Source organism: Ambystoma mexicanum, chromosome 1p (genome assembly GCF_040938575.1).
Source record: "Ambystoma mexicanum isolate Mex_15411 chromosome 1p, UKY_AmexF1_1, whole genome shotgun sequence".
In the NCBI taxonomy this organism is placed as follows: Eukaryota; Metazoa; Chordata; class Amphibia; order Caudata; family Ambystomatidae; genus Ambystoma; species Ambystoma mexicanum.
The window spans coordinates 983,349,647-983,376,975 of NC_090921.1; the positions used below are offsets into that span (position 1 = coordinate 983,349,647).

A 27,329-nucleotide genomic window follows, 5' to 3' on the forward strand; every position below is an offset into this window, starting at 1 on the left:
ACGGAGTCGTGGGTTGATCCGGGAAGTGGGTGCAGTGGGTTTCTATGTGGTGCTCATGGGGAGGTAACTCCTGAGGTCTGGTGTCCTGAATTTTGCATGGAATATTATGTATTTCATTGCCGAATGAATGCAACTATGTCTGGATCGATAGGTTATCCCGTTCCCAAGATAATTAATCTTTTTTGTTTTTCGGCTTTGTTTTTCGGCATTACGTTTTGTGGTTTTTCACCGAAATCTACTGGTCATTTGTAGAAAGTGCTCATCATCGCGCATCAAAGCTGAAACATGATCAACATTCTGAAAAAGGAAGATCTCAGGACCTTGAAGCTGATAGAATTCAACCTGATTTGAGACAGAACAATGAAAGCGCTGAAGAACCTGAAGCAAGAATTACTAATCAGAGAATTTGTGCTGCTAAAAAACAAAGCAACAGAACTGCTGAAGAAACTGAAACACGACTTGCTGTGAAGAGAATTAGGGCTGCTGAACAACGAAGGAATTAAACTGCTGAAGAAACTGAAGTGCGACTTACTCATCAGAGATTTGCAAATCAGAGATTTAAAATCCTGGGTGACGCTGGGTAGTTCAGCTAATCACTATATGTATAAAAGGGAAATTTGTGCATATGTGTGTGTGCCAGGTGCCTGTGCAAAATGTTCAGCATACTTCCCAACATGCTACAAATCTGAAATGTGGCATGTGGGTAGGCTCCATGGTGTAGACACTGTAAAAAGTATAAAATCAAAATGTTTCTAAAATAAAATGTTACACGTTTTTTCCAACGTTGTGCAATGCTTTGATATGTGTGTGTGTCTGCTCAAAATGTTCAGCATACTTCACAACATGCTACAGACCTGCAATTTGACATGTGCGTTGCATAGTTTCTAAGGTGTATACAATGTAAAAAGTATAAAATATACATTTTTCCCAATTATTTTTAAATCCGTCTGCTATGCATACCCCTGGCATATGGCTCTCTGCGCTGTAGTTATGCTGTAATTCTACTTTCATTGTTCCTAAAGTTCAGCAGTTCCTGAAAACTTCAGCAGCATATTGTTCCAAACTTCCCACACTATTAGCATCCTAGATGACATTAGCAGCACTCACTTTTGAAGTCATGCGGGTGACACAAAATGGTGCTTTTGTAGTAATGCGGGTGACAGGAAACGGTGCATGTTTCTTCAATGGTGTCTGCAATTACGTTGTCCATCACATCGTGGTAAATCTCTCATGATAATAACAGGAACTTCATTTCCCACAGAAGTTGATGGATCTATGCCATCTCAACAGAACAAAGCTTAGATGCTTCAGCCATACACATACGGGTGCAGGACTTCGAACTTACACGCTTCAGCCCTAGACGTACTGCACTTATGTTGAGGTCACTGCCTCAACTGTAGAACGGGACACCAATAATGTTGCCGTGCAATCTCAAGGCTCCATCTCAAAGCAGCTGAAATCGATTGATGGGAGTCATGCTTTTCTCCTGGTCAGCTTTATGTGGCTTACTCCAGAGTTGGAAACACAGACAATTTGTTCACGCTAGCTCCTACAGGAAACACTAGCAATGTCTACACAGAAGCATTGGTTTAGTTCATTAAATAAACTTCAAACTAGGATTGAAGTAGGAATTACTGGCGAAGCATGGGTACACCTGCTAGTTAAGTATTAACACAAGTTCGTATATGCTGAAAAACGGATAACTAGGAGTGATAATTTTGCTGTTCGCTTCAATGCACAGTCTAAACTCCTTTGAGTCCTTTTTTGGATGAATATCACCGGGCATATCCACTCCATCACTTCTGCAGATTCAGTGATGCATTCTCTGGTTAAATCATCATGCAGTTATGGTTAAATCATCATGCAGTTCTTTCAACACGTCTCACGCCATGGCAGGCACTGGTCTCTCTGCTTTACAGAAATGGCTCCTTTGTGTAACATCCTGCTTTTTCATTGACTGGCTTTTCATATCTCTCCAAACAGCTGTTTCTTGGAGGGTTTAGCAACAGTAATTATTTTCTGCACTGGTCTAATTGTACTTTAAGGTCTGCTTGGTCTTCCCAGCCTAAAGTTGGGATTCCTTCCTTAGCAAAAATACATTTTTTCATTTTAGTTATTCTACCCTTGAACATGATTTTGCTTTGACTGTATCCTGGTATGTGAGCTTTAGCCTGTCCATGTGCACCTGGACGAATATCTCTTTCTTTAACTTTATTTCTTCCTTTCCGTTAATTGGTTTATACTGGTCAGCTGGTGTTCTTAGTACAGGCGCATCCATAGAAGAAACATGCTAGGTGGCAGTTTTAGTGAGGAAACGGTGGGATTCGTTTTGTGTCAACCAAAAATATACATTGATGAATAATGTCCATGATGTGTGGCGTGAAGTACTGATGACAACATCAAGATGGCATTCAATGAAGTACATAACGCCTTCAATATCTCCATTATTTATGAATGTGTTGTATTTGTTAAGGTCTCATTTCAAAGTTATTTTCAGGCTTAGAAATGTGGTCCTAACAGCACTTACTCTGAAGTCAACTGTGGCTCAAAAATGTCCACATGTATATTGAAGATATGACATGACAGCACTAGTATTATATGCACAATTTTTCAGGTAGGTGTAACGCAGATAGATCAATCATGATTCAGACACAAGCGCCATGGTGCCGTAGACTTTAATGTGTGTTTATTGTATTCATGCCAATAAAAGGAGGCTTCGGTTCAAAACTCAAAATGTACTGAAAACGACTTGATGCTATAGGAAGTTGAACTGAGTGCAAAGACAGAGACAATAAACAGCTTGCAGTGCAGAACATTCTGAAAATACAACAGCAGAAGAAATTAGCCAACATAATTCAAGGTGGCATCTGTGCTTTTATAAGAAGTGCGCACTGGAAGGTAAGCTTGACAGACTGCGGGGCAGATATGAAGGACAACTCGAAGAACATGAAGCTGCTGGTGGGAGCTCAGTGAGCAGGAAGAAGGCTCCCTGAATAAGATCCCAAAGTACCAGTAGACAATTACAGAAATATGCCTGCTTCTGTTAGGATAGATCCCAAACTGGGAAGCATCTATAGCACTCTGCTGGCAGTGAAGAGGAGCTTCAGAAGGCTCCATGTGTTTTCTCCGTGGCCACTTAACATGTTTGTCATTTTAACATGTTTCACTGTGGCCGTTTTCAGCCTTTTTTTCATGGTGGGTTCCCGCCCATCTAGCTCACCCTGACCACCTCACCCTGCCACCCACGCTCCCAATCCCCACCCAAAAGAGACAGCACATGCATATAAATATATTTTTTTGAACTCTGCGAAAACGATCACAGTGAAAACTGCATGTTTAAAATGCAAGCGTGTAAAGTGGGTGCGGGGAAAACACGGCATACGCGTCAGAAAATGTATCATGGCGTTCATTTGAGTGAAAATAGCCAATGGATATTGAAGTTCATTGAGTGCATCAATCCAAAAGATGCTCATGCATAGAACATAGTAGAACACAAAGAATGATGTGACAAATGCACACAATGTTTTGCGAAGGGAAGAAAAACCTCTTTAAACTTCAACAAATGCGCCATAATGTGCAAGGCAGGCAGGATTCTTTGGCGGTTTATTAGCGACCCTTCTGGAAGGTAAGGTTTCCACAGTAGCAGATGGTTGCTCAGAAGGTGTTAGAGAGCAAGATATTACAACCAGAAGTACTCATTGAAAATTACTTTTCTAACTGCACGCAGTAGTCAGCAGTCTTCTCTCTGAGAACCAATCACAGCAGTTTTCTTTGAAACCATTTACCAATGATGTGCTTGCCCATACGGAGGCAAGTTCCAACATACATGAACATATGAACGCTCTATGTCGGCTGCTTAGTGACCATAGAAAGGCCTCCTGGCAGATAAGGAATGGAAATTCACAGGTTCCCTGACACAGGTTACAAAAGCAATGTCACAAGAAGTGTATATCAAATGTTTGATAGCTTGTAGATTGAAAATACACATTTGAAGCAGTAGGCTGCTGCTTCGCCACAAACTCTTATGTATGAGTGCCTAAAAGGAAGGCAGGAATCCTATGCTGCCTCAACTTCAGTCAAGATAAGACGGCCACGTGAACTTCCACTGCAGGCTGCTGTTGACCCAATGGAACATTCCAAAACCCCCCAAGAAGTGCTTGGTGCAGCTTATGCATGGCGTGGGTGGGTTCCTCAATAGACTATAATAAAGTTCTCTGGCTTGAGACCGCTTTAGCTAATGAAGTTCTACACCACATGGAAGATCATGGAGGAGAATAAGAACCACTGAACTTTGAGGGAGGACGATTTAGGTACTGTGCTGCAGGTAATGTGGACTTCCTTGAGGACACACCTAATGGCAAGGGGACCCTTCATCTAAATGTGATGACTTGTTATCACGAATATCATAACATTGCATGACACAAACATTGTGAATCGTTCACTGCAGAAGCTACCCTGCTCTAGGACAGAGTTCATCTCCTACAATGGGCCAAAACACTGATAGTGAAAGAGAACATTTGTTAAGGAATATGATATTAACAGACGAGGTAAAGATCACAAATCCTTTTGAGAAGTACATTTTGCATGGCTTCTATGTAACACAAATGCCCGTTGTTTGCTCCCTCTCCCATTCCCATTCAGCCCTATGGGGGCTAAAATGGGAATAGGGAAGGACCGGGTCCTTGGAGGGAGGAATTACCGGGCCTTTCGAACTCGGAATGGCCCGGTAATTCCTCATTCTGAGGACCCGGACCCGGATGCGATTTCGGCGGCAGCCATGCCGCCAATAGCAGCATGGCTACCGCCGAGGTCGTAATGAGGCCCACAGTGTTTAAGATCTCCTAGAAACCATGAGAGAATGAAATATGTCTAAAAAAGGAAGAAGGTTGACAATATTTAAGGCCAGCCGTAGCCAACATATTCACTGATGCAGGATTACATGGCAATGGCAGGATCTTTGCTTCAAGTAACAACACATGTTAGATGTGGTGTCTGGAGTGCACACCTTTTATACGTGGGAGGCATCATTAAGCGTTTCTTTGCCTTAAACCTTCATAATCACTCTGGGATGATGGCATACTATCTTGCAGAAATGTGTGTTTGGCAAGAGTCAGTTACTGTAGCATGGGGAGGGTTTGAAAAAGGAAACTGGGTTGTGAGGAAATTGAATGATCCTCTCTGCCCTCTCCTTGCTGAAGAATCACTTGAACAACAAAACAGATCTTGAAGGTTCCTGGAGGTTTATTAGGCATAACACAACACCAAACGGCACATGTCTACTATTTTACTAACAGTACTTGACTAAATATATCTTCAGCCATCGTGCATGGGAGTTATATCAGAGCAAGCAGCATCATGCAAACATCATTAAACTATAAAGAAGCAGTAATCAGCAAGCATATTGCAATACACAAATACATTATTCAACGTGAATGGATTGAAAACCATCAGCATATGAGGAACCTGAACTTGTCAACATTGCAACCAAGTGAGAGTTCTACAAAAGATGTTCTTTGGCTCCATGCTCTCGGTGTTAGTTCGGATGAGGAGTTCAAAACATGGCGATCCATCTCTGACACTAGCAGCATGCTTGTATGGCACCCTATCAAGTAGAACCAACCAAATGTGTGTTCAACCACCAAGATGAAAGTAAAAATAAAAGTGGCTGCTGCTGTCACAGAGGCAAGAGTGGACAGATCACTATTCGCCTGAATACGTGTACGCAGATCACATCATCAAATAGATTTACTGGAGACATTGGGGCCCTATGAACTCTCTGCTGTGCCATGAACACTGTTTAATGATGATGGTGCAATGCATCTTTGCCAGAAAATAAGAAAACTGACCAACATCTTCAATTTGATCCCACCACACCACCACCGCAAAAGCACCAGCACAAATAGCAAACATCTCCAACAACAGAAATCAGCAATACCCCATGCATGGGAGCACCAACGACACCACCACCAAAAGGCACCAGCACAAACAGCAAACAAACATCTCCAACAACAAAAATCAGCAATACCCCATGCATGGGAGCACCAACGATTGCACTTATGTGCGGTGGGGTCGCCTGCAAGCAATGTTCGACTTGTGTAAGACACAGTGCAAAAGTAAAGAGTAAAACACTGTGAAATCGCCTTTTCGCTTTACTTTTACTCTCTACTTTGCAAAACGAAAATGCTTTCTGCAAATGACCCCTTGCAGGCAGCATTTGCTAATGGATTGCTGTGGAGTGTGCCTGCTCATTAGCAGGTGCTAGTGAGATGCAGATTCCATGAGCACTTTGAAACACTTGCCTGTATATAGGCGCTATATAAATAAACAATACCATACCATAGGAATCCATTCGTTTCAAAGCTGCATGGAAAACTCAGGGAATATTTTGAAGCGTAACATGAAGGCGCCAAACCACCATGCCTTGCACTTACACTTTCGTTTTCTGCTTCAGCCCATTCGAAAATGACCCCTTCAGTGTTTGATGTATACAAAGAGAACTGGACCAAGAGTGTGACAAGAAAAAAGAAGCTACAGGGAATTGCGCCAACACGCATTCAGAGCACACACATACATAATGCTGCAAAGTAGAAGCTACAGGACGGATTAATGAACTGCTTACCTAGCTCAGAAAATGCGTAAGCAAAAGACGTTGTAGTGACATGGCCTACTCAAGTAGTCGCCTCACATTGTTCTTTGGACTGTCTTAGTATTACACAAGAAGAGGCAATCATGCCGTCAGTGCCAAAAATTTGCCACAAAACGTTACATATTTGCACAGAACACAGATGTTTTCATTCTTGCTATAAGAAGGTGTCCGGAAATGCTCCCTGTCTCTGTCTATGTGCTTACTTCAAAACACATTATTTGAATTGTAGAGACATTCCTATCACTAGGCACCTTGATGGCTTCTGCATCAACTGCATTTCACAGCATGTCGGCATCTGATTGTGCAGGTGCTTTCTTGGGGAAAGGTAGAATTTCATACTGGAAAGTATTCACCGCAGCAACCAAAGACATCCTTGTGACACTTAATTCACTAAGAACACAAGAAACACATCCGAAACAGATACTTCAGGAACTAGAAGTATTAATTTGTCAAGTCTATCAGCCAGAACGTGTATAACAAACTTGTAAAGTTGCGCTGGACTATACTGTCTACGAAACAGATGACTTGGGAAAGGTTGCCACCTACAAGAAGTGCTTTCGTACCTGCTATGAAAAGCTATCTCATGATTTGGGACAAAGATAGCCATTCACAGTCAATACTTCCATCTCCCAGTAGACATGGATGGAAAATGAAGGATGGAGAGGTAGCTCTCCTTTGTGAAATGCCATGTGCTCCAGACTGCATTCTGCAGTGGATTAGATGACCGTGTTTGCAAAACAGATGCAGTACACGGTATAGATGGTTAGTAAACAACTTAGCTTGTACAGACATGTGCGTGAAGGAAATTATGAACTACGAGATAATGATTCTCACACTGTAACGAATTTAGCAGACTCAAGAGGATTTCAGCAAAGATGATGCTGTTCACAAATTTCATATTGAAAAGTTTTCTTTCCTGTGCAACATCCAAAGGTACAAATGAGGTTTCATGACTATGGAAATGTTTGAGACACCATGAGGTCAGAGTAAATTTCAGATATCCTTCAAATGATTAATTTGTAAATTAAATCTGTAGATAAATAACAGAGATATTGAAGATGTTATTATTTTTGTTGGCGTCCATCTTGATGACATCATCAGTCCTACACGCAATGTATCATAGGGTGACACCATAGATATTATTATTTTATTGACACTTTCTATGACCAAAAACAGTCTCAGGTCATCCTCATTAAAACTGGCACAAACTAACAAATCCCCATCTATATTGTAAAGTTTGATCCGGAATCTGCCAAGATATTCATGTGTTTTTATGTACATTTCTATGGAGCAGTGTGGCTTTTTTTCCCTTTAATATTCTTCTGACATTACTGCCACATGCTAAAGAAGAAACTTTTTTTATCCCACTATACAGTCTTTCCAAAATATTCTAGAACTGGTATATGTGGTGTGGTAGAGTAAAGAGTCGGACAAAGGGGTGGTATGTTTCAACAAGTTTTATTTTAGAAATAAAGAAAAAGGCCTACCACTCTCCATCTCTAAAGGGTTATCCCTACCTAAACAAGTATCAACGCGGGTGCTCATCAACAGGATGTTTGTAAACAAAAAGTGACTATCCTTTATCCAAAAACCTACTCCAACCCAACCACTAATTTACAAAAGGGTTTAACATCCAAATGAAAATAGTACCAGAAGAATTACTCCCTTCTCCTAGTGAACTGGCTCAGTCTTTATCTCTTTTCCAACAATCCTTTGCACTAGCTTCTGATTCAACAAAGAGACTTTGGTCAGTAGAATGACTCCCTTCTCCTGACCAACCTCGCACAGCCTTGAGGACTGTCTTGGGATATTCTCATGCAATAGTCCCAAAAAGTCTCTTTGCTTCCTCCCAAGAGCTTTTGAAAGCTTGCTTCACAATTCCAGCAATTCTTCCCTGTCCTATGGTGTTATGAAGATATGTACAGATAGCTCTTGTTGTCTAGGATTCTCGTTAGTCTTATTTGGATTATCACTGTGACAAGGGAGATTCCTCCTTATGCACGCTTGTTTCTCAGACGTTTGGATATCACTACTGTGAGGCTCTCTTGACTGTTGGTTTTCTGGGTATCACCACTGTGATGAGGGAGATCAGTCCCGAGATTCTCTTGACTCTTGGTTCTGTGGGTATCACTACTGTGATGAGGGAGATTACTCCCGAGGCTCTCTTGACTGTTGGTTCTGTGGTATCGCCACTGTGATGAGGAAGATCACTCCTGAGGTTTTCTTGACTCTTGGTTCTCTGAGTGTCACTACTGTGATCAAGGAGATTACCCCCAAGGCTTTCTTGACTCTTGGTTCTCTGGGTGTCACTAGTGTAATGAGGGAGATTACTCCCAAGGGTCTCTTGACTCTGTTGCTGCCACAAGCCCCTTCCGCGTCTCCCGCCACTCTCTTTACCTGTTGTGTGTCCAGACTGCATCGCCGGTTCTTCCTGGGGTAATGGGCTGACTCGTGTTGCTTCACCGTTTTGTGCTTTCTTCACTCCAATCTTTGTCTTTGCGGTTCTGCAGCGACTTGGCCCACACAACTCCAGTGTAGTTGCAGGACCACATGGTCCACCTCCCCGAGGTCACCCCACTGCTGGCTTCTTTCTCTTCTTCCACTGGTCAGGAGCTTGTCTTCCACCACAGTGCGGTTCCATATAATAATGTCCCCTCAAAAATATTGCCATGCAAAAATATTGCTGAAAAATTGCTGTTTTTTTGTGGGGACATTATTGCATGGAACATGTGGGGGACACCCCTGCAACCCCCAAACCCTTTTTTTAAAAAAAAAAGTAAATTGTCTTTTTTTTTTGCTGCCCCTGTCCCTATATATATGGTCACCCATATAATATCGCCACAACCTTTTCCCGGCGATATTATATACGGCGACCATATATATGGGGATAATATTACCTGATACCACAGTGCTCCGCTGACCGTTCCTGGATGTCCCCGTCCCTGGGGATCAGCGTTCTTGCAGCTTTGTGTTCCTAGGTTTGGACTTCCCAGGCTGGGCTGGCTTCTCGCCAACTGCTCTCTCTATTCTGCAGTCCTTTCTCGCTCTTTATTTCCTGTAGCTGGATGCTCCCCAGCATAAAGTCAAAGTCAATATTTACTGTTGATAGAATCTTCATGCCTCCTTGGCGTCAACTCTTCTCAGTACTCTGGTAAGGCAACCTGGTATTATTCTGCAGGTTTCTTTGGCCCTTCTTTGTCTGAGTTGTATTAGTTTGTGGATCAAAGACCGAAGAGACATTACCATAACAGACAGGAGTGGTTTCAGGAATTTCTGACATGGACTTGGTCCCATGGGAAAAAGAGTTAGGGAGTACCTTCACGGTTCCCTCCCTGTGAGATCCCGCTTCCTACCACCCCTTGGGGGACTATTGGGTAGTGGCCCCACCTCCCTAGCCTCACAGGGAAGCGCTCCCCCTCCCATAGGGACAAGTGACAAGATCTCGTGAATCATCACATATGACCATACAAACAAACCTAAATTCTGGAATAAGTGGAGAAAAACAACACCTTTTTTTATGGCTGAAGTTAAACAGGGTGAGATATTTTCATGTTAAACTTCAAGACTGAATGTGTTGCTGCTCCTCCGGGATGCGTCTTGAACATCTGCAACTTGCTAATGGTATTTGGCTCTGCATGCCTGTGCAATCTGATGTCTGTGCTGCGCACCAAGTTCTGTCTCTTGGTGGCTGATTGCAAATTCGGATCTGCTGTTCCATTTCCAACATGCATTGTTTGGGCATTGCTTGTTTTGAATTTTGGTTTGTGATATTTTTTCCTTCGCCTCACCATGCATCATGACATTTCTTTTATGGGTGCTCTTAGTTATGTAATTGATCTCATTATTGCATCACTGTTTTTGGGTATCCTCTTCTTCTGGCCTTGCCACTGGCATTTTACTTTAGACCTTTAACTTGAAGGACACTTTTCCTGAATCTTCGAGTTGTTACACGGTATTATAGTCATGTCACAAATCACAGTTTCTGTAGATTGTTTTTAAAAAATCACATGGTATAGATAGTTCTTTTAAGGCCACAACTTGGTCATCGTTGATAGCAACATTGGCCTGTTTTCTGGCAATAAATTCTAATCAATGGATATCTATTTTAGCCTTTTGCTATCACATTCTTCTTCTAGCCTCTGACTTGCCTCTACAACTGTCTCCGTCCTGTCTAACATGCACTTCTACTGACGCCACAGAATGTGTGGTTCTCTTGCGCTCTGGTGGAAAAGGTGGTGGCGGCATAGCTCATTGCATTACCGGGGGAAAAAAGGCTCTCGCCTTGATTTTGATTGACTGGTTTAGAGATCCAACTCATCGCCAGTGTGGAGGTTTTCCTCCATAAAATACATACAAGAGATGGCCTGCCCAGGAGATCATGATCCCACAGAGTCAGTCGCTTATTACACGCTTAGGGAAACACAACTGGGATCTTGATGCTGTAATGACTCAGTCTGTTGTCCCCCAGGTTCTTCCATTAGACTACCAAGCAAGGGGGCCAGAAGGATGACATGCAGCATCTACTTGCCTTTGTAGCTGCATTTCTGTCGTAAGGCAGAACGTTTGCAATATGCACTGCACATCTGCACGGAAAATCAAAACAATATTGGCTGATATGTCTGTTTAGTCAATCTTTTCAAATGGCACCAAGGAGCTCATTTTCGAGTTCCTGCGTAATTACGTGGGGGGGGAGACCTGCTACGTTTACACTTTTGTGTAAACAGGTCTCTGCCGCATAATTGTCCTCATTTGCATGCTGGAGTGCAAAAGGGGAGTGTAAAAAGGCGGCGTACATTCTTGTACACTGCCCTTTTGCACTCTGTCTTGCAAACTGAATAAACACCACCTGCCATGTACGCATGGCAGGCAGCGTTTACAATGGATTCCTATGGAGTCGTCCTGCTTTTTGCTGGTGTAGAATGCAGGCGGATTCCATTGGGATCAACAGCATTCGCACAAGCATAAAACAACATGCTGGTGCAAACGCGTGTAGTAGGTGTATGGCTGAGAGGAAGGATATGGCGGAATATTAAATTACGTTCTGCCCCTCCTCTCTACCATACAAATTAATAAAAATGAGCCATGATGGAAATGTAATGCATAAAGTCTTACACAGTAATGGAAATCCAATGCATAAAAAGTCATGTGTAAGACATTAACGCATTGGATTTCGTCCTCCCTAGGAATCCATTGCAAGCGCTGCCTTTCCCGTGTACATGACAGGCAGCGTCGTCTCTGCACGGCAGAGTGCAAAAGGATGGCATATAAGCATGTGTGCCGACTTTTTACAGATCCTCTTTTGCACTTTGATGTGCAAATAAGGAAAGGTATGCACCGGGGACCTGTCTACACAAAGGTGTACATTTAACAGGCCCTGCCACGTAGATACACAAGAACTCGAAAAATAGCCCCTACGCCAGCGGTAGGGCTGTGCACATTGGCCCTGGACTACTGCCTCCCGTTAAAGACGTAAAGGGTAACCCTCAAGGACGACTTCTTATATGACATGGCTGCCATGCAGTGGCAGTCAGGATTCAGAATCGAGACCTCTATAATCTATAGCACCCAGAAGACCAGAAATATGGTAAATGTTGTCAGTGGCATTATTAAAGGGTCGCCAGAGGTTGTAGTTGCAATCTATGCCTCCTTATTTGCGAGGTGTACTCACTAGTTTAAGTCCGGATGTAGGATTTGCATCATCAGTTTCTTGAGATTCCATAAATTAAAGACTTTGCGATGCCACTTTCAATTCAGTTACTAGCAGTGTAATGCCACGTCCATTGCTTTAATGATGTTGGCGAAATGACACCAGTGTTCAAAAGGCGAGTCCTCCATAAGGGTTGCCAAGCTAGAGGGGATTACAGCCCAAATGTATACATTCAAGCAAACAAAATAGAGTCTACCTCAAGACTGCAATATCATACAAAATAAGGGGGTGAAACCCAACCCCTTTAGAAATCAAGGATGAAGGTGGTACTTCTTAATGAGAGTTATAATCAAAAACTTTTATCCTTTCGGTAAAGTGAAGGTGGGGAATAGTGGTGACTGAGTAAAGGGGGATTAATTTCTGTTGAGCTTCCATGCCAGTGCTGTGAGCTTTAACTGTGCATTCATTTGGTTGACGAGCCTTACTAATGTTCACACCAAGTCTTCTTAACATCTCAGTCACTGGATGAGAGCCACAATCTCAATTTGTGGTGCGTTGGGACACCGTCCTTTGACAGCGGACGTAGGTCAGACAACCCTACGCTCTATGATACGGTCACCTCACTGCATCCTTGCCCACCCCAGTCCTCCTTATTGGGGGTTGCCCTCTCTGTACCTGGAGGTTCTCCAGTACTCAAGGTGTATCCTATCAGGCACATAAGAGTGTCTCTAATAGCTTGCTGGACTTGAGCATGTGTAGAGGAATCACATTGAAGACCATGGCTACCCCTATCACCACTAATTAGCCATCGGCACCAGTAAGCACTGAACATAAGACCATCACGCAGCCTCAGTGGAGAGCCTGGACTAAGCAAGTTACGGTACAGCTGAAACCATATGTGCTGGCCTCACAAAGACATATGGGTTAGTATTTTTTACCAATGGCATAGATATACTGGTCTTACAGACCCTGTTTTTAAGTAACTTTTTCAAGAAGTATATTGTCATAATACTTTATTTGCTAAAATATGATAATCTCTTCTACTATGTAAATGTGTGTATGTGTCAGAGTTCAAAGCAAAGCTAACTATGAATACTTGCGCTGTGCTATCTCTTCCTTCGCCTACCTTCTCCCTTCCTTCCTGGAGTGCTTGGAGGAGTATTTGCATCAGTCTCGGATGCACTGACCTCTTGTATCACTTCCTGCTGTCCTTTTTCTTTATCTGGTATTACTTGCCACTGGATAATAGTTTCCTCTGTCGTCACTTCCTTTTGAGCAATATTTATGTTTGCCATTCCTTTTTGCATGCTGATGCATTCCTCTGTACCCACTTCCTGGAAGAAATCACTCTCTTCTGGTATCACTTCCTTTTTGTGAATGCTTTCCTCTAACACCACTGCCTGCCAGCTATTTCTGTCTTCTGGCATCATGTCCTGTAGGTCCATATACTCCTCTTCCACCAAATCCTGATCAACCCTATGTTCTTGAGGTATCACTTCCTGTTTGTCCATGCCTTCTACTAGAACTATTTCCTGGTGGACCTGACTCTCTTCCGGCATTACTTCTTTGTTGTTCTCCTCTGTTGCAGTTTCATCATTATTCTTACATTCCTCAGGTAATATTTCCTGGTTGCCATTGCCTTGCTCTGTAAACACATGCTTCTGTGTCATAATACCTACTGGTATCACCTCTTGCAGGGCATTCATATGAAGTGGCATTATTTCCTGTTGGCTGTTAGCCTTCTCTGGCATCATCTCCTGATGATTCTCAATTTCATCGGGCATGGCTTCTGACAGCCCTGTGCCCTCTTCCAGTGACATTTCTTGCTCGTTCTTCCTTTCTTTTATCACACCTTCTTGCAGAGCCTTGTCTTCCTCTGGCGTTATTTCCTGAAAGTCCATACTTTCCACTGGCATAACTTTGTTCTCAAATGTACTCTCCTGTGGTATTCTTTTGTGCTGGACCTCACTTGACATCACCTCTTCTTCGTGCTTGTTATCCTCTCGCATTTGTTCTTGCTGGGCCACGCCTTCATCTGGTGTAATTCCCCGCTTGTCTGCCCCTTCCCCTGACACCTCCTCTTGCTGTTCTTTATGCTCTTCTGTCATCGGTGCATGCTGGCCCTCTCCTTTATCTGGCATCGTTTCCTGCTTGGCTTCAATCTTCTCTGGCATCATTTCTTGATGGCCCTTAGTCTCTGACATAACCTCCTGCTGGACCTTGCATTCCAGTGGCACCGTTTCCTGCTTCAGAGTGCATTCCCCTGACACCTCTTCTTGATGTTCCTTGCTTTTTTCTGACATCACATCCTGCTGGCCCTCTCCTTTGCCTGGCACTTCTTCCTGTTGAGTTTTAATTTCCTCTAGTGTCACGTCTTGATGGCTCTTAGTCTCCTCTGGTATTATTGCCTGCTGGCCCTCGGAAACCACTGGTACCATTTCTTGTATTTCTGTATTTTCCCCCGAGACCCTGCCTTGTTGTTCGTTGTAATATTCTGACATTGCACCCTTCTGGCTCTCTCCTTTGTTTCCCATCTCTTCCTGTGGGGGTTCAATCTCCTCCTGCATCAATTTTTGAAGCCTCTTAGTATCCACCAACTTCATTTCCTGTTGGCCCTTGCATTCCACTGGTACATTATTCTGCTTGCCTGTGCATTCATCTGATATGTCTTCTTGATGTTCCTCTGGCATAATCTTCTTCTGTCCCTCGCATCCCACTGGTACCATATCCTGCTTGCCTGTGAATTCCCTTGGCACCTCTTCTTGCTGTTCTTTGATATCTTCTGACATCACACCCTGTTGGCCTTTGTCTAGCATATCTTCCTGTTGGGGTTCAAGCTCCTCTGATATCACTTCTTTAAGGCCTTGCGTGTCCTCTGGCATAATCATCTGCTGTCCCTCGCATCCCACTGGTACCTTTTCCCGGTTTTCTATGCATTCCTCTGACACCTCTTCTTTCTGTTGCTTGCTATCTTCTGACATCACTCCCTGTTGGTCTTTTTCTTTGTCTAGCATCTCTTCCTGTTGGGGTTCAAGCTCCTCTGACATCACTTCTTGAAGGCCTTGAGTCTCCTCTGGCATAATTATCTGCTGTCCTTTGCATCCCACTGGTACCTTTTCCTGGTTTTCTATGCATTCCTCTGACACCTCTTCTTTCTGTTGCTTGCTATCTTCTGACATCACTCCCTGTTGGTCTTTTTCTTTGTCTAGCATCTCTTCCGATTGGGGTTCAAGCTCCTCTGACATCACTTCTTGAAGGCCTAGAGTCTCCTCTGGCATACTCATCTGCTGTCCCTTGCATCCCACTGGTACCTTTTCCTGGTTTTCTATGCATTCCTCTGACACCTCTTCTTTCTGTTGCTTGCTATCTTCTGACATCACATCCTGCTGGCCTTCCCCTGTGTCTGGCACAACTTCCTGATGGACTTCAAGCTCCTCTGGCATCACTTCTTGAAGGCCTTGAGTCTCCTCTGGCATAATTATCTGCTGTCCCTCGCACCTCACTGGTACCTCTTCCTGGTTTTCTATGCATTCCTCTAAGACCTCTTCTTTCTGTTGCTTGCTGTCTCCTGACATCACAATCTGTTGGCCCTCTTGTTTGTATGACACCTCTTCCTGTTCAATTTCTTTTGCCATCATTTCTTGAAGTGTATTAGTCTTCTCCAACACTATCTGCAGCTGGCCCTCACATTTCACTGGTATTATTTCCTGCTTTACTATGCATTCCCCTGACACCTCTTTGTGCTGTTCCGTGCCGTCTTCTGACATCACATGCTGCTGGCCTTCCCCTGTGTCTGGCACAACTTCCTGATGGACTTCAAGCTCCTCTGGCATCACTTCTTGAAGGCCCTTAGTATCTGCAGACATAATCTCCTGCTGGCCCTTGAATTGCACTGGTTCCTTTTCCTGCTTGCATGTGCATTCCAGCGCCACTTCATCTTGCTGCTCCTTCGACTCATTTGGCATCAAGTCTTGCTGACCATCTTTTTTATTGGGAACCTCTTCTTGCTGGAGTTTACTCTCTCCACTCATCACTTCTGGCATTAATTTGTGTAACACATTCTGTGAAACCTTATATTCCCATTGTCTCTCTTCTTGCTGCGTCTTTCTCTCTACTGAAATCTCTTCTTGGTGGTCATCCTCTTCCCTTGGTGTCAACTCCTTCTGGGCTTCAAACTCCTCCTGTGGGACCTCTTGATGGACCACTCCTCCTTCCAGGATCACGACTTCCTGTGCTGTATTCTCTTTGCAAATTGCTTCTTTCAGGCCCCCAGATGTTACTTCCTGCTGGACATCACTGTCCTTAGTCTTGCTTTCCTGCAGGGCTTCACTCTCCTCTTGCTTCACTTCCGGTTTGACCTCCTCCTCCTCATGTGGAGAGCCTTTAGTGCCAGGGAGCTCCACTACACACTCTTCTGCTGTGATGCACACTGGAACAGGAGGGACACAGAGAGCAGAGGTAAGCAGAGAAGTGACAGCCTTGAAGTGCATGATGAGTTTGAATAGTGCTACGTTAGTTGGTACCCGTAAGGAAGTGTGCAGCCCTGGAGGTCTTAAATATAGTGAGAATGTATATATGAAAACAAGAACCGTCTAGACACAGGTTCAGACTGCGCTTGCAGAGGCGAAAAACAGATTTGCAAAAAGGACTAGGTATTGTTTTTGGATGCCTGCTGCCAGGTGTGTGCTTGTCCTCTAAGGTAACAATAGACATACGTTATTGCTCATTATGGGGAAAGGTTACAAACCAATGAACTGCATACTTCCTCTAAGGGTGTAGTGCAGAATAATTCTATGTATTGCCACAACTCTTCATTCAATAGGAATATACTGCTTTTAATATCCACGGTTTAGATAATGTGCTCATGACAAACACTGCAATACATTGTTTTCTAATCAGTAACTGCCTTCTGCATATATATTTGGTGTTAAGGCATTATGCATCAGAAAGAGAAAGCCAGTCTGATAGAATTAGACCTTAGTTCCAATCAGAAACCGAAAACCTTGCCATGGTCCGGAAACAACAAACACTAGACAACAATGTCTGAAACAAAATGTAGTTCATACAAATATTTGCGAGCAAATACAATACTGAAATAACACTTAGTCAAGATGGCAGCCTGTTATATAGCTAAAATGTATTACCGCACGCCCGTCATAAGCTATAGAATGCAAAGGTTCTACACCTGGAATCACATTGAGGAGATAGAGGCTGCAACGAAGGTATTATTAATGGGAATGTTGTTACACCAGCCAATGGATAGCAGCTGATGGCCCCATGGATAATGGTAATGACAGCTGGCCTTCTGACCCTTGAGAGTAAGAGGCGGGCATGCAAAGGTGTCTAGAACCACATCTAAAAACTATGTGCATGAAAATTAGGCTGAAGGAGTCTACGATGGACAATCAAGACCTTTATACGGAAGGAACACAACTTAAAAGCTTGAGGATAAGTCTGGGGAAGATGGTAAGGATGTTTCTAAGAGCCTTATGAGTGGACATCCCTATAAACGAAAGGATGATGTGGTCAGTCAATGGAAGAAAATAAAAGATGACCACTGAGTCATGATGGTTCATCTAAAGGACAAAAGACTTGCACTGGCAGGGCCAGATAGGCAGCTGAAAGCACTCCAAAGCAAAACATGCATCCCTTTGGAACAGCCTCCCGGCCCCCTTGAAACGCGAGGAAACCCATCTCCCATTCAGGAAGCACCTCAAGACCTTCTTTTTTGCCTCTGCCTTTCCCCCTTCTCCCATGTTGATCTGCTTTTTCTCTTGGCATTGTGCACCTGGCCACCCTCTGTCATTTGGGCCCAGGTACCTGCTCACCCTCCCACCCTCCTTCACTGCCTCCACGCCACCACCTGCGCTAGGGTTCTGTATCTGTACCCATACAGTGCCCTCCCACTTTTCTTCTGCACTTATCAGATATACCTTATCTGACTAACTTTCAACTGCCACTTGCTGGTTGCACTACCATGGTTTATCGCATGTATTTATTTGTTCTGTTCTCTCCTCTTTTCTGCACTTTCCACTCCCCCCTAACATGCACTTCCATCTTTTCCCGTTTCCATGCACTTGCGCTTTCTTAAATGTCACTGGGCCTAGTAAGATCGCTGTTTTCTATTTGTTCTCCCTTGTTCCCTTCCCTTTTTGCCTGGTCGTGCTCTGAAACACTTGTGTACGAGCACGTCATAAATAAAATATCATTTCATAAAGCAAAACATACATAATTTGAAGACTGCGTAGACCAACCAAAAGAAGGGAATACAAACATAGTTCTGGTATAGACAGTGAGAACAGATTGGCTAATGAATTTGCAGAGTCAAGAACTAGTCTTTAATCAGGTCAGGCTAAAGGGATGCACTCATATAGGCGTGCCTTTAAAGTCAGATCTGGTGTCTTTGAACATTTGAGAAAAGAGGGTGGGATGTGAGGAAGCTGATGGTTCTCTTCATGCTTGCCGGGGCCAGGATATAGGGAAAACTAATAATAGCACGGGAGGAGAGCCTGAGTCTTCCTCTATTCTGCAACAGACAAAGTAAACTAGAAGTCAATAGGCAGAGTTATGAACCTTTGTCTTGCTGACCTTGCCTCTTTTTTATTTGATCTTGGCCTCATCATGCATGCTATTTGCATCTATGAGATAACTAAAGTAGTATAATAAGATAATAAAACCCAGCTTTAGGATTACAAATTCTTAGAACGGGCAAGTGGCTACTGAGCAGTCTCTTAGCATCATGGAATGCGGATTAACTAAAATCTCAGAAATCATGAAAATGCCAAAATGAATATCAATAGTTAGATCGACATCAGACAACAAGGGGATAAGCCAAGAGGGACTTTTTTAAATGTGGCATTTTTTTGTGGACTACAAATTAAAACGTGGAAAGGAACTATTGAAAATAACCATCTACCATTTGAATGAATTAACAAATAACACACACTGAAAAGGGGCAGTTGTCAAATCAAACTAAGTAATGTTTATTTCGGATTGAACCACAATCCATGAAACACATTCCTCACGCCGTTATTATCAAATTAATGTTCTCGGGCCCATGTCCCCTCCCCCGCAAGCTGCACACCTGCACTGCGTCCCGGGCAACCCCTGCACTTGGGGGGGCTGTGTCTGTATACCTACAGCCCCCCCAGCTCTTGACACCTGATGCCTGATCTTACCCCTGCACTTGCCACAAGCTGGCGGCACCTTTTATTTATTCTATTTATGTATTACTGTTGAGTCTATGTACTGCACTGCCCCCTCCACCTTCCCCCCGCACTTTGCCTTCCCCCGCTCCCCTGCTCTTGTACGATCTCAATGTCACCTGGCCTCGTAAGATCGCTGTCTGTTTTCCCTCTGTCCACCCCCCCTTGCCTCATCGCGCCTTGAAACACGTGTGTATAACCCGTTATAAACGCCATATCATATCATATATATTAAAAGAGCAATTAGTAACATTGCCTTACATATGATCTATGAGCCTTAGAAAAGCCCAAACAAATCAGTAACACCGTTGTGTTACCAGGCTCAGTGCATGAAGAAGATAAGGGCAAAAGCCAAACAACATATCTTTTCCCTCAAATGAAAAGGGTGAGATCACCTTCAGATGTTTCATGGTGATTGTCTATTATCTATTACTCTTTCATCACCAAGAAGGTGACCATGTGGAAAGGATTACTGAGAAAGAGTAATCTGGTTTCCATTGTTCCAGAAGTGGAATACATGTTTTTGCCCCAATATGTTTAAATAAGGGAGAGGAAGACAGCAAATGCTCCAGCATTTCCTTTGATGGCTGGTCACATTGGCATCCCCCTTATTCCTGTCCTTTGCTAAACCATTTCCCTGTGATGGTGGCTAGTGGAAGGGCCTCAAGTCAAAAGCAAGAAAGAATGCCATCATGATTAAATCAATTGATCCTTACCCAATAGGGCAGAGTCTGCTTTCTGGCAGTCTCGAGTGCAGACTAGCCTGTTTAGCATCTAAACTTTGAGTATCATGTTGGCATTTTTTGGGTAAAGTCTTGTGCAGTGTACAATCATTCAAGATTCAGAGATTCCAGACGTCTGTAAATGAACATTATCCATTATCCATGGGATTTTCATCATGGTACCCCTACTGATGAGGATGGACAAAATACACATACGCGTTGCGTGTGGTTTCAACTACAAAGAAGCCCAATGCTCCGCAGGCTTCGTTGTAACTAAGCCAGGCAAATGTAAAAGTCACTCACTGGAATGATTACTATACTCCTTGTCCTTACTCCCCTTTCCTCCAAACTCATGGAATGACCTCACACTGACATGGGACCAGAGGCATTTTTTACAGAAACCCCCCCCCCCTACATTTTGTTCTTTATCCCTCATCCCCTCGGGACCACCCACCATTCGGCTATGAACACTCTGACTGGGACAGTAACTGCAAACGTGGGGATGGTAGCAGGGCATATGGAGGAAAGGGGACTATGGAATAGGACTATTGTAGTCTGTGGCATCTAGAGCCAGGAACCAAGCAGATGTACTAAAGGCTTTCTAGTACAAGGTAGCTTGGACTTCATTCACAGGTATGCTCATATTAAGCCAAGGTACATAGAAGACAATAGACACCCACCAGCCATCTCACTCTGCCGAGCTTAGCTACAACTGACATACATATCGAATATTCCTTCAAACACCACTCACCCAACAGTCTCTAAGCTAAACATTCTATCCCACGTTCATTGTGCCAGCAAGACAAGAAATGGACATGACACAGTAACTACCGTGACTGCCTTTTACATACTTCATGGTCCCATCTCCTTTCACCATGCTCATGGAAGAGTTAAACAGCAATGACAAAGGGGATAATGGCTTTTACATGAATAGGTTTTGAAAGACTGTTTGTCCGTTTATCCGAACCCTACATCCATTCTGGAGCTAACGTTCATGGACTGATGTCCTCAATATGAAGATATGAAAGCCCAAGCGGCTGCCATGCAGATTACATGAAAAGGAACATGACCTTGAAATGCGACAGAAGCCACCTTTGTTCTTACAAAATGAGCCTGCAGACTCTTAGGGGGATTCTTGCCTTGACATTTGCGAGCATCATCAATACACGACAACCCATCTTGCAATAGTGGCCTTGGGTTCCTACTTGCCTTGTCCCAAATGGCCAAGTTAAAAAATGTCTGTCTGAATCTTTGAACTGAGATGTCCTGTCCAGAAAAAAACGTCAAAGCTTGTCTGACTTTTGCATCGTAAAACGGCTTTGGCAAACGGGTTTGGCAAATGGTTAGAAAATGGTCAGGAAACAGATTTCTTTGTTGATCTGAAAACCAAACACTGCCCTAGACAGAAAAGATGGACATGTTCGAAGGACTATTTTGTCCCTATGGATCATTGTGAATGGTTCTTCAGCCAACAATGATTGCGACTCACTGTTCTGTCTAGCTAACGCAACTTTCACTAAAAAGTCACTATCCAAGTGAGCAAGTGGATGCCCACTAATGCCCTGGGTTTGAAAGGTTTGTGTGCTAAAGCATTAAGGACCAGGAAGGGTGTGGTGGTCTATCTGTTGTTAACATTTGTTTGTGATTCCTTCTAGATGGCTCTTCATAATGGGGTTCAAAGTAGACAACGAGAGTTTCTTCAAATCACGGTAGGCCACAACTGCATGATTCAACTTTCATCAATGAACGGGCTAAAAGAACAAAGAAGGACAAAATGTGATCCAGGGAAGATTGCAAAGGATCCATATGATTTCTGATGCACCAGTGACAGAACTTTGTCCTGTCACTGGCGCATCAAAAGTCTGGTCTGTTCTTGACCAGGGGGAAAACTATTTCAGGATCAGGACTACTACTTTGGATTCCTGCATATTTACATACTGGAGAGAGTCCTGCACATAAGCAATGAACATACAAGTCATCCAGGGTGGCTCCCCATCTGAATGAAGACAAATCTGTCATGGTTAAGTCGCACATGAGTTCCTTAAAAAGAAGACCGATTGAGTGGTTGCAGTCCGAGGCCCACTGTATGAGATCCTGTTTGGCAACCATTGTTCTCAGAAGTTGGGTAGTTTGACTCTCCCTGTTCTGAACTTTTATGGAGGACACATACGTCTAGGTTCATCTCAAGTGTGGGTGGGCCATTTGCACTGCCATCACATAGGAAGCTATTAGCCCTAAAACCCTCTAGAACCTTCAGGACATGCTCTGTTACCGCTTCAAAAATAATGACACTGTGTTCTTGATATCCATGATAATCTGCTGGATTGGAAAACCCATGGGTGATTTCTGTCCAAAATGTAGCCTATGTATGTCAGAGACTTGGGATGGAATTAGCTGGCATTTGTTCACATTTATTAAAAAAACAAGATGATACAGGAGGTCTTCAGGTCCTGGATGCCCCCCCTAAACAGCCAATCATCCTGGTAGGGATACATGTGAACACCTTTCAATCTCAAAATGGAGGCTATACTTGTCATCAGTTTCATAAACACTTGTGGGGCTGAATTCAGGCTGAATGTAAGGAATCTGTATTGAAACTGAGAGTCCACCAGGAAGAGTTGAAGAAACCTCTGGTGGGGGAGCGTGTAAGTAAGCGTCCTTTAGCTCCACTGCACAAAATCAATCGCTAGTCGCTTATTAGTAAGGATGACACGATCTGTGCCAGTTTGATCATCTTGACATTTTTCAAAGAGGGGGAAAGGTTTAGAGAAGACAGCTCCAGAACTGTACACAGGCCATCCTGGTACTTATTCTTTATCACAAACAGCCTGGAGAAATTATCTGAGCTCCTAACTGAGGAGAATACTGCCTTTCTGAGGAGACGACCTCCAGAAAAAGATGTTCACTCCCCTGTTCGGGAAGTGGAGGGTGACATGGATGGATCCAATTTCCCTTTGAAACACACAAAAGTATCCACGAATCCTTGACAATTCGACTCCATGCCTGTGAGTGTTCCAACAATCGAACTCCAACTTGTCACATGTGCTCTCTGACCCTCACATCATTGCTTTCCCTTAGTATATGATTATGGTGTGATGGAGGGGAAGCCCCTGTGGTGGGATCTGGTTTGATTTTTTCTCTTCTCTGCTCATGGGGCATAGCTCCATGTGGAGTTTTCTGTCCTGATAGCCTCGTACATTGAGACATGAGTGACCCCTATCAGATATGGGCTGCTCCAGAAAGGAATTTTGCAGCTGTTTGGTCTGCATCACTAGAGATATTGAGGGCTGGGTCGAGGTCTTCATTTTTGTGAGCTCCTGATCCATGCTAGGATGGACGAGCTCAATATCTTTTCTTGGACATCTGTGTTAAATGTGGTCCTTTGCATCCTATCAACGTAGCCCAGATACATTCACCTTGCTGGTTTGTTGGTATAGTGGATGGTTAATTCCATCCGATCTGTGGCTATCTATTTGGCCTTCATCAATGCTGATTTAACATGGTCTGATGTTCAAGAAGCAAAAGAGCCTCAAACTCTCTGAACTCAGACTTCAATTTCTACTTGCTTGAGGCCTGGATGGCATCAGCATTAACTTGTCTTTACTTTAGTTTACTTTATATTATTTAGTAGGCGCATCCAAAGTGGCCCGGAGGCATACGGGCACCGAAGACTACCAATGGCAAATAATCAGGTTATCAGGATTTGAGCAGTCACTTTATTTAAATAGATGTGGTTTACGTTTGTTCTTAAACCCCTCAGGTTCTGGGCAATTTATTAAGACCGAAGGGAGGGCATTCCATTTAACCGGGGCAGCAGCCCAGAAGGCACCCCTTCTAACTAACTCCAATGAAGTTTTGGGAATTTGCACATTTTTATCACAGTTTGACCGAAGGGTGCGTACCACCTGTTTAATTTTTAGTCTATTGCCAATATAAGCCGGAAAGGATCCTATCAGAGATTTATAAGTAATGGTAAGCAGCCTGAACTCAATCCTCTCTTCGATAGGTAACCAGTGCAACTTTCTTCTTATCTCTGACACATGCGCAAACCTTCGTAAACCCATGATTGCTCTAATCGTTCTATTCTGCACCACTTGGAGTTTTACTAGATCTGTTTTTCCCACTCCTATAAGGAGGCAGCCACAATAGTCCATTTTTGTAGAGACGATAGCTCTAGCAATAGTTTTGCAGCCCTTTTGAGATAAGAATGGGCGAATGTGTGAAAGCAGCCTGATATAATAGGCTGATGCTGACACCAGGCTGTTAACATGATGTTACTCCTAACATTTTTATTTTTTCCTTCTTCGGAATGTCATGATCCGCAATGAGAAAAGATTCGTACTCGTGGCGCAAGTTTAGCAAGTCTAGGTCTAGATCCAATTATCATGAGCTCGGTCTTGCCATGGTTCAATGCCATACCACTCATGTCCATCCACTCGTGTATGAGATCATTTATCGCTTACGCTTCTATGGCGTCCTTCTCATAGGTGCCTGTTAGGGGAATGAGGCACTGCGAATGGTCCGCATAGTTTGAGAAGCAGATATTTTTTTCTTCTAACGTATGAAAGAAAGGGGCTGTGAAAAGATTATATTAAACTGGGGAAAGTGCAGCCCCTTGTGGGACACCATTACTGACTGAAACGGGATCTGCTTCTGCATGCTTGCTACAAACCTGCATAAAAAAGGACTGCCCCTAAATAGGACTGCATCCAGTTCCTTGCAAGTACACTAAAATTAGCTATACTCTGCAATCAGTCCAGGAGGAGAGGGTGGTCCACTAAATCGAACGCAGCCAATAAGTCCAAGGACATCAGCAGCATTGTTGTGCCCTCATTGATGTTGGTCATCATGTTAGATTTTAGTTCCAGCAGCGCTGATTCAGTGCTGAATCCTGGCCGAAAACCTGACTGACCTTCATTCAAAATCGGATGATCTTTTTTGTGGCATTAAAGTTGTTCATACGCAACTCTAACCATAATCTTTAGGATGATGGGTGAATTGAAATTGGCTGATAATTAGTTGCATTTGTGAGGTCAAGATCAAGTTTCTTCAACAAAGGGGTGATCCAGGAACCCCTCAATCTAGTGGGAACCCTACCCTCCTTGAAAGGAGCATTAACAATCCTAGTGATGGAGCTTATGAGTCGCTCCGAACAGGCATTAATCGTCGTGGCTGGAAACCAGTCTCCTTTGCAGATGGAAGGCTTAAGTTTGGCTAGGAGAATACAGAGTACTTCTTTCGATATACTTCTTAAGTCAAACTTGGGTGTAGACTGCAAGGTAGTAGGTGTTTGTTCCTTAAAAGCTGTAAATTCATGGTTTGTTCGATAACATTTTTACACCACTCCTGATCTTTACCAATGGATTCCTCATGCTTCTCAAGTTCCCTAAGAATTGCAAAAATGTCCTTAGAATCGTGTTGGGCATTTTGGATACATGCGTCATACGATTCTTTTTGAGCTTATATAACTGCTAATTTGAATCTATTAGCCGCTCCCAGATAGATTATTCTGTCCTCTTCCTTCTTAGTATTTTTCCACAGGTAGAACGTTTTCCTTTTTTTTACTCTAGTTTTTTAGCATCCTCAGAGAACCAGATATTTTTTATATGATTCATGACCTTCCTATGTTTTTAGGGGCTATTACATCAATAGCTTTGGCTAGGGTGTTCAAGAGTGAATCAATCAATCCCTCCACATTCAGGGAAGGCGATATATCTTCTTGAGTAAAAGGTGCTGTCCACTCCCTCAAGGATTCTTAATTCACCCTCTTCAAATTTCTTGACATGATCCAATTGTCGTAACTGGAAAGATGCATTCCAGTAGACCTTTCATCCAAAATCATTGAGAATCTTATTCTCTCTATTCAAGAGACCACTGGATGAGCTTGACGAACTGAGGCCAGGCAAAGCTTTTCAGAAGAAACTGGTTAGTTCCTGAAATCCAGCCTGCGGTTTACTGGCTGGGCAGTATGCAGTTTCTTCCAGGTCATTGTTGCCTCAGTATTAACACCAATATTGGATGTGAATAATAGATCTGGTTGATGCTCTGGAAGAGAGGAGTAAAGATAACATCTTCCCCAGAGAACTGTGTTTCTGGAATAAGGATGCCCATGACTTCCTTGAGTCCCACCAATCTTTCATAAAATTCCCTTGCTGGCATAGAAATCTCACTTCCTGAGTCATCTAAAACATCATCTCCATGATCTAGCTTATCCACCAGGTGGACGCTAAGGCTGTGACTGTGGAGGAGCCAATGGCTCATGGGTCAGGAAAGCCTCTGGAGAAGCCTCAGGAGCAGGTCTTGAGGCCTTGGTGGGATACTGACAGGTAGGAAGGAGCAGGAGCCTGAGGCAGTGGAGGATCTCTAGGTAATATTGGATGAGTAGGAGGAGTAGACACTGGTGGTAGCACGTCCTTAGTTAGACCCATAAAATAGCCCCTTGCTGTCTGTGAAGTCATAAGCATCTGGCATTTAATAAAGAACACATCTTCAGTGGAGTTCACTATATGTGTGTCCAAATAGCATCAACCCCTAGATGTGGAAAGTACCTGAGTGATGACTCTGTGTAAACAGCCGTCCATGCCACTCTAGTTGTAATGGGTGCACCATTGCCTGCTCCAGTGGGTCTGGCTGAAATGAACCCAGCTTCCTCCCTTCAAGCCAGATTCCTGGCTGCTAATGGGGCTAGAGAATGGTTGTGCTTCTCTATAGACTTGAAGTTAGATGAACTTGCCTTATATGGGGAAGATTGATCGGCTGACCCCTGATTTCCCTGTGGTGCAGAAGATCCAGCTGACATCTTGCAGACCACGCAAATCGTTGTCACATGCTAAAGGCTTTATGGATGAATACTGGCCATGGTATCGCTAGTGGCTGAACTGTGAAAAGTGCAGACAACCTCGTGGAACACCCGAATAGAAGGCTGATGAATCTCAGGATGTAAAGTACCTTTTAATTGCTCCTTTTAAAGCCTTCCTATGCTGATGCGCTAAGTCAACAATACTCTGGTAGCAGGATCTGAAGAGCCTGAATGCCGGTGGTAGCCTTGCAAGGGGGAACCTCAGAGATGCCAGAGCAGTTGGTAGCAACAGCATTTCCCAAAGGAAATG

At 43.5% G+C, this 27,329-nt stretch overlaps 1 protein-coding gene across 7 annotated transcripts in view; it reads right to left on the reverse strand.

Annotated features, from left to right (window-relative positions):
* The window catches only part of CNGB1 (cyclic nucleotide gated channel subunit beta 1), a 1,007,057-nt gene that overhangs the window by 553,839 nt on the left and 425,889 nt on the right, over positions 1–27,329 (reverse strand). For all 7 annotated transcript variants that reach the window (XM_069654372.1, XM_069654395.1, XM_069654388.1 and 4 more), the window contains exon 16: positions 13,420–16,722. In XM_069654372.1, coding sequence (XP_069510473.1) covers positions 13,420–16,722 — 3,303 coding nt within the window. The remainder of the gene's footprint in view (positions 1–13,419; positions 16,723–27,329) is intronic.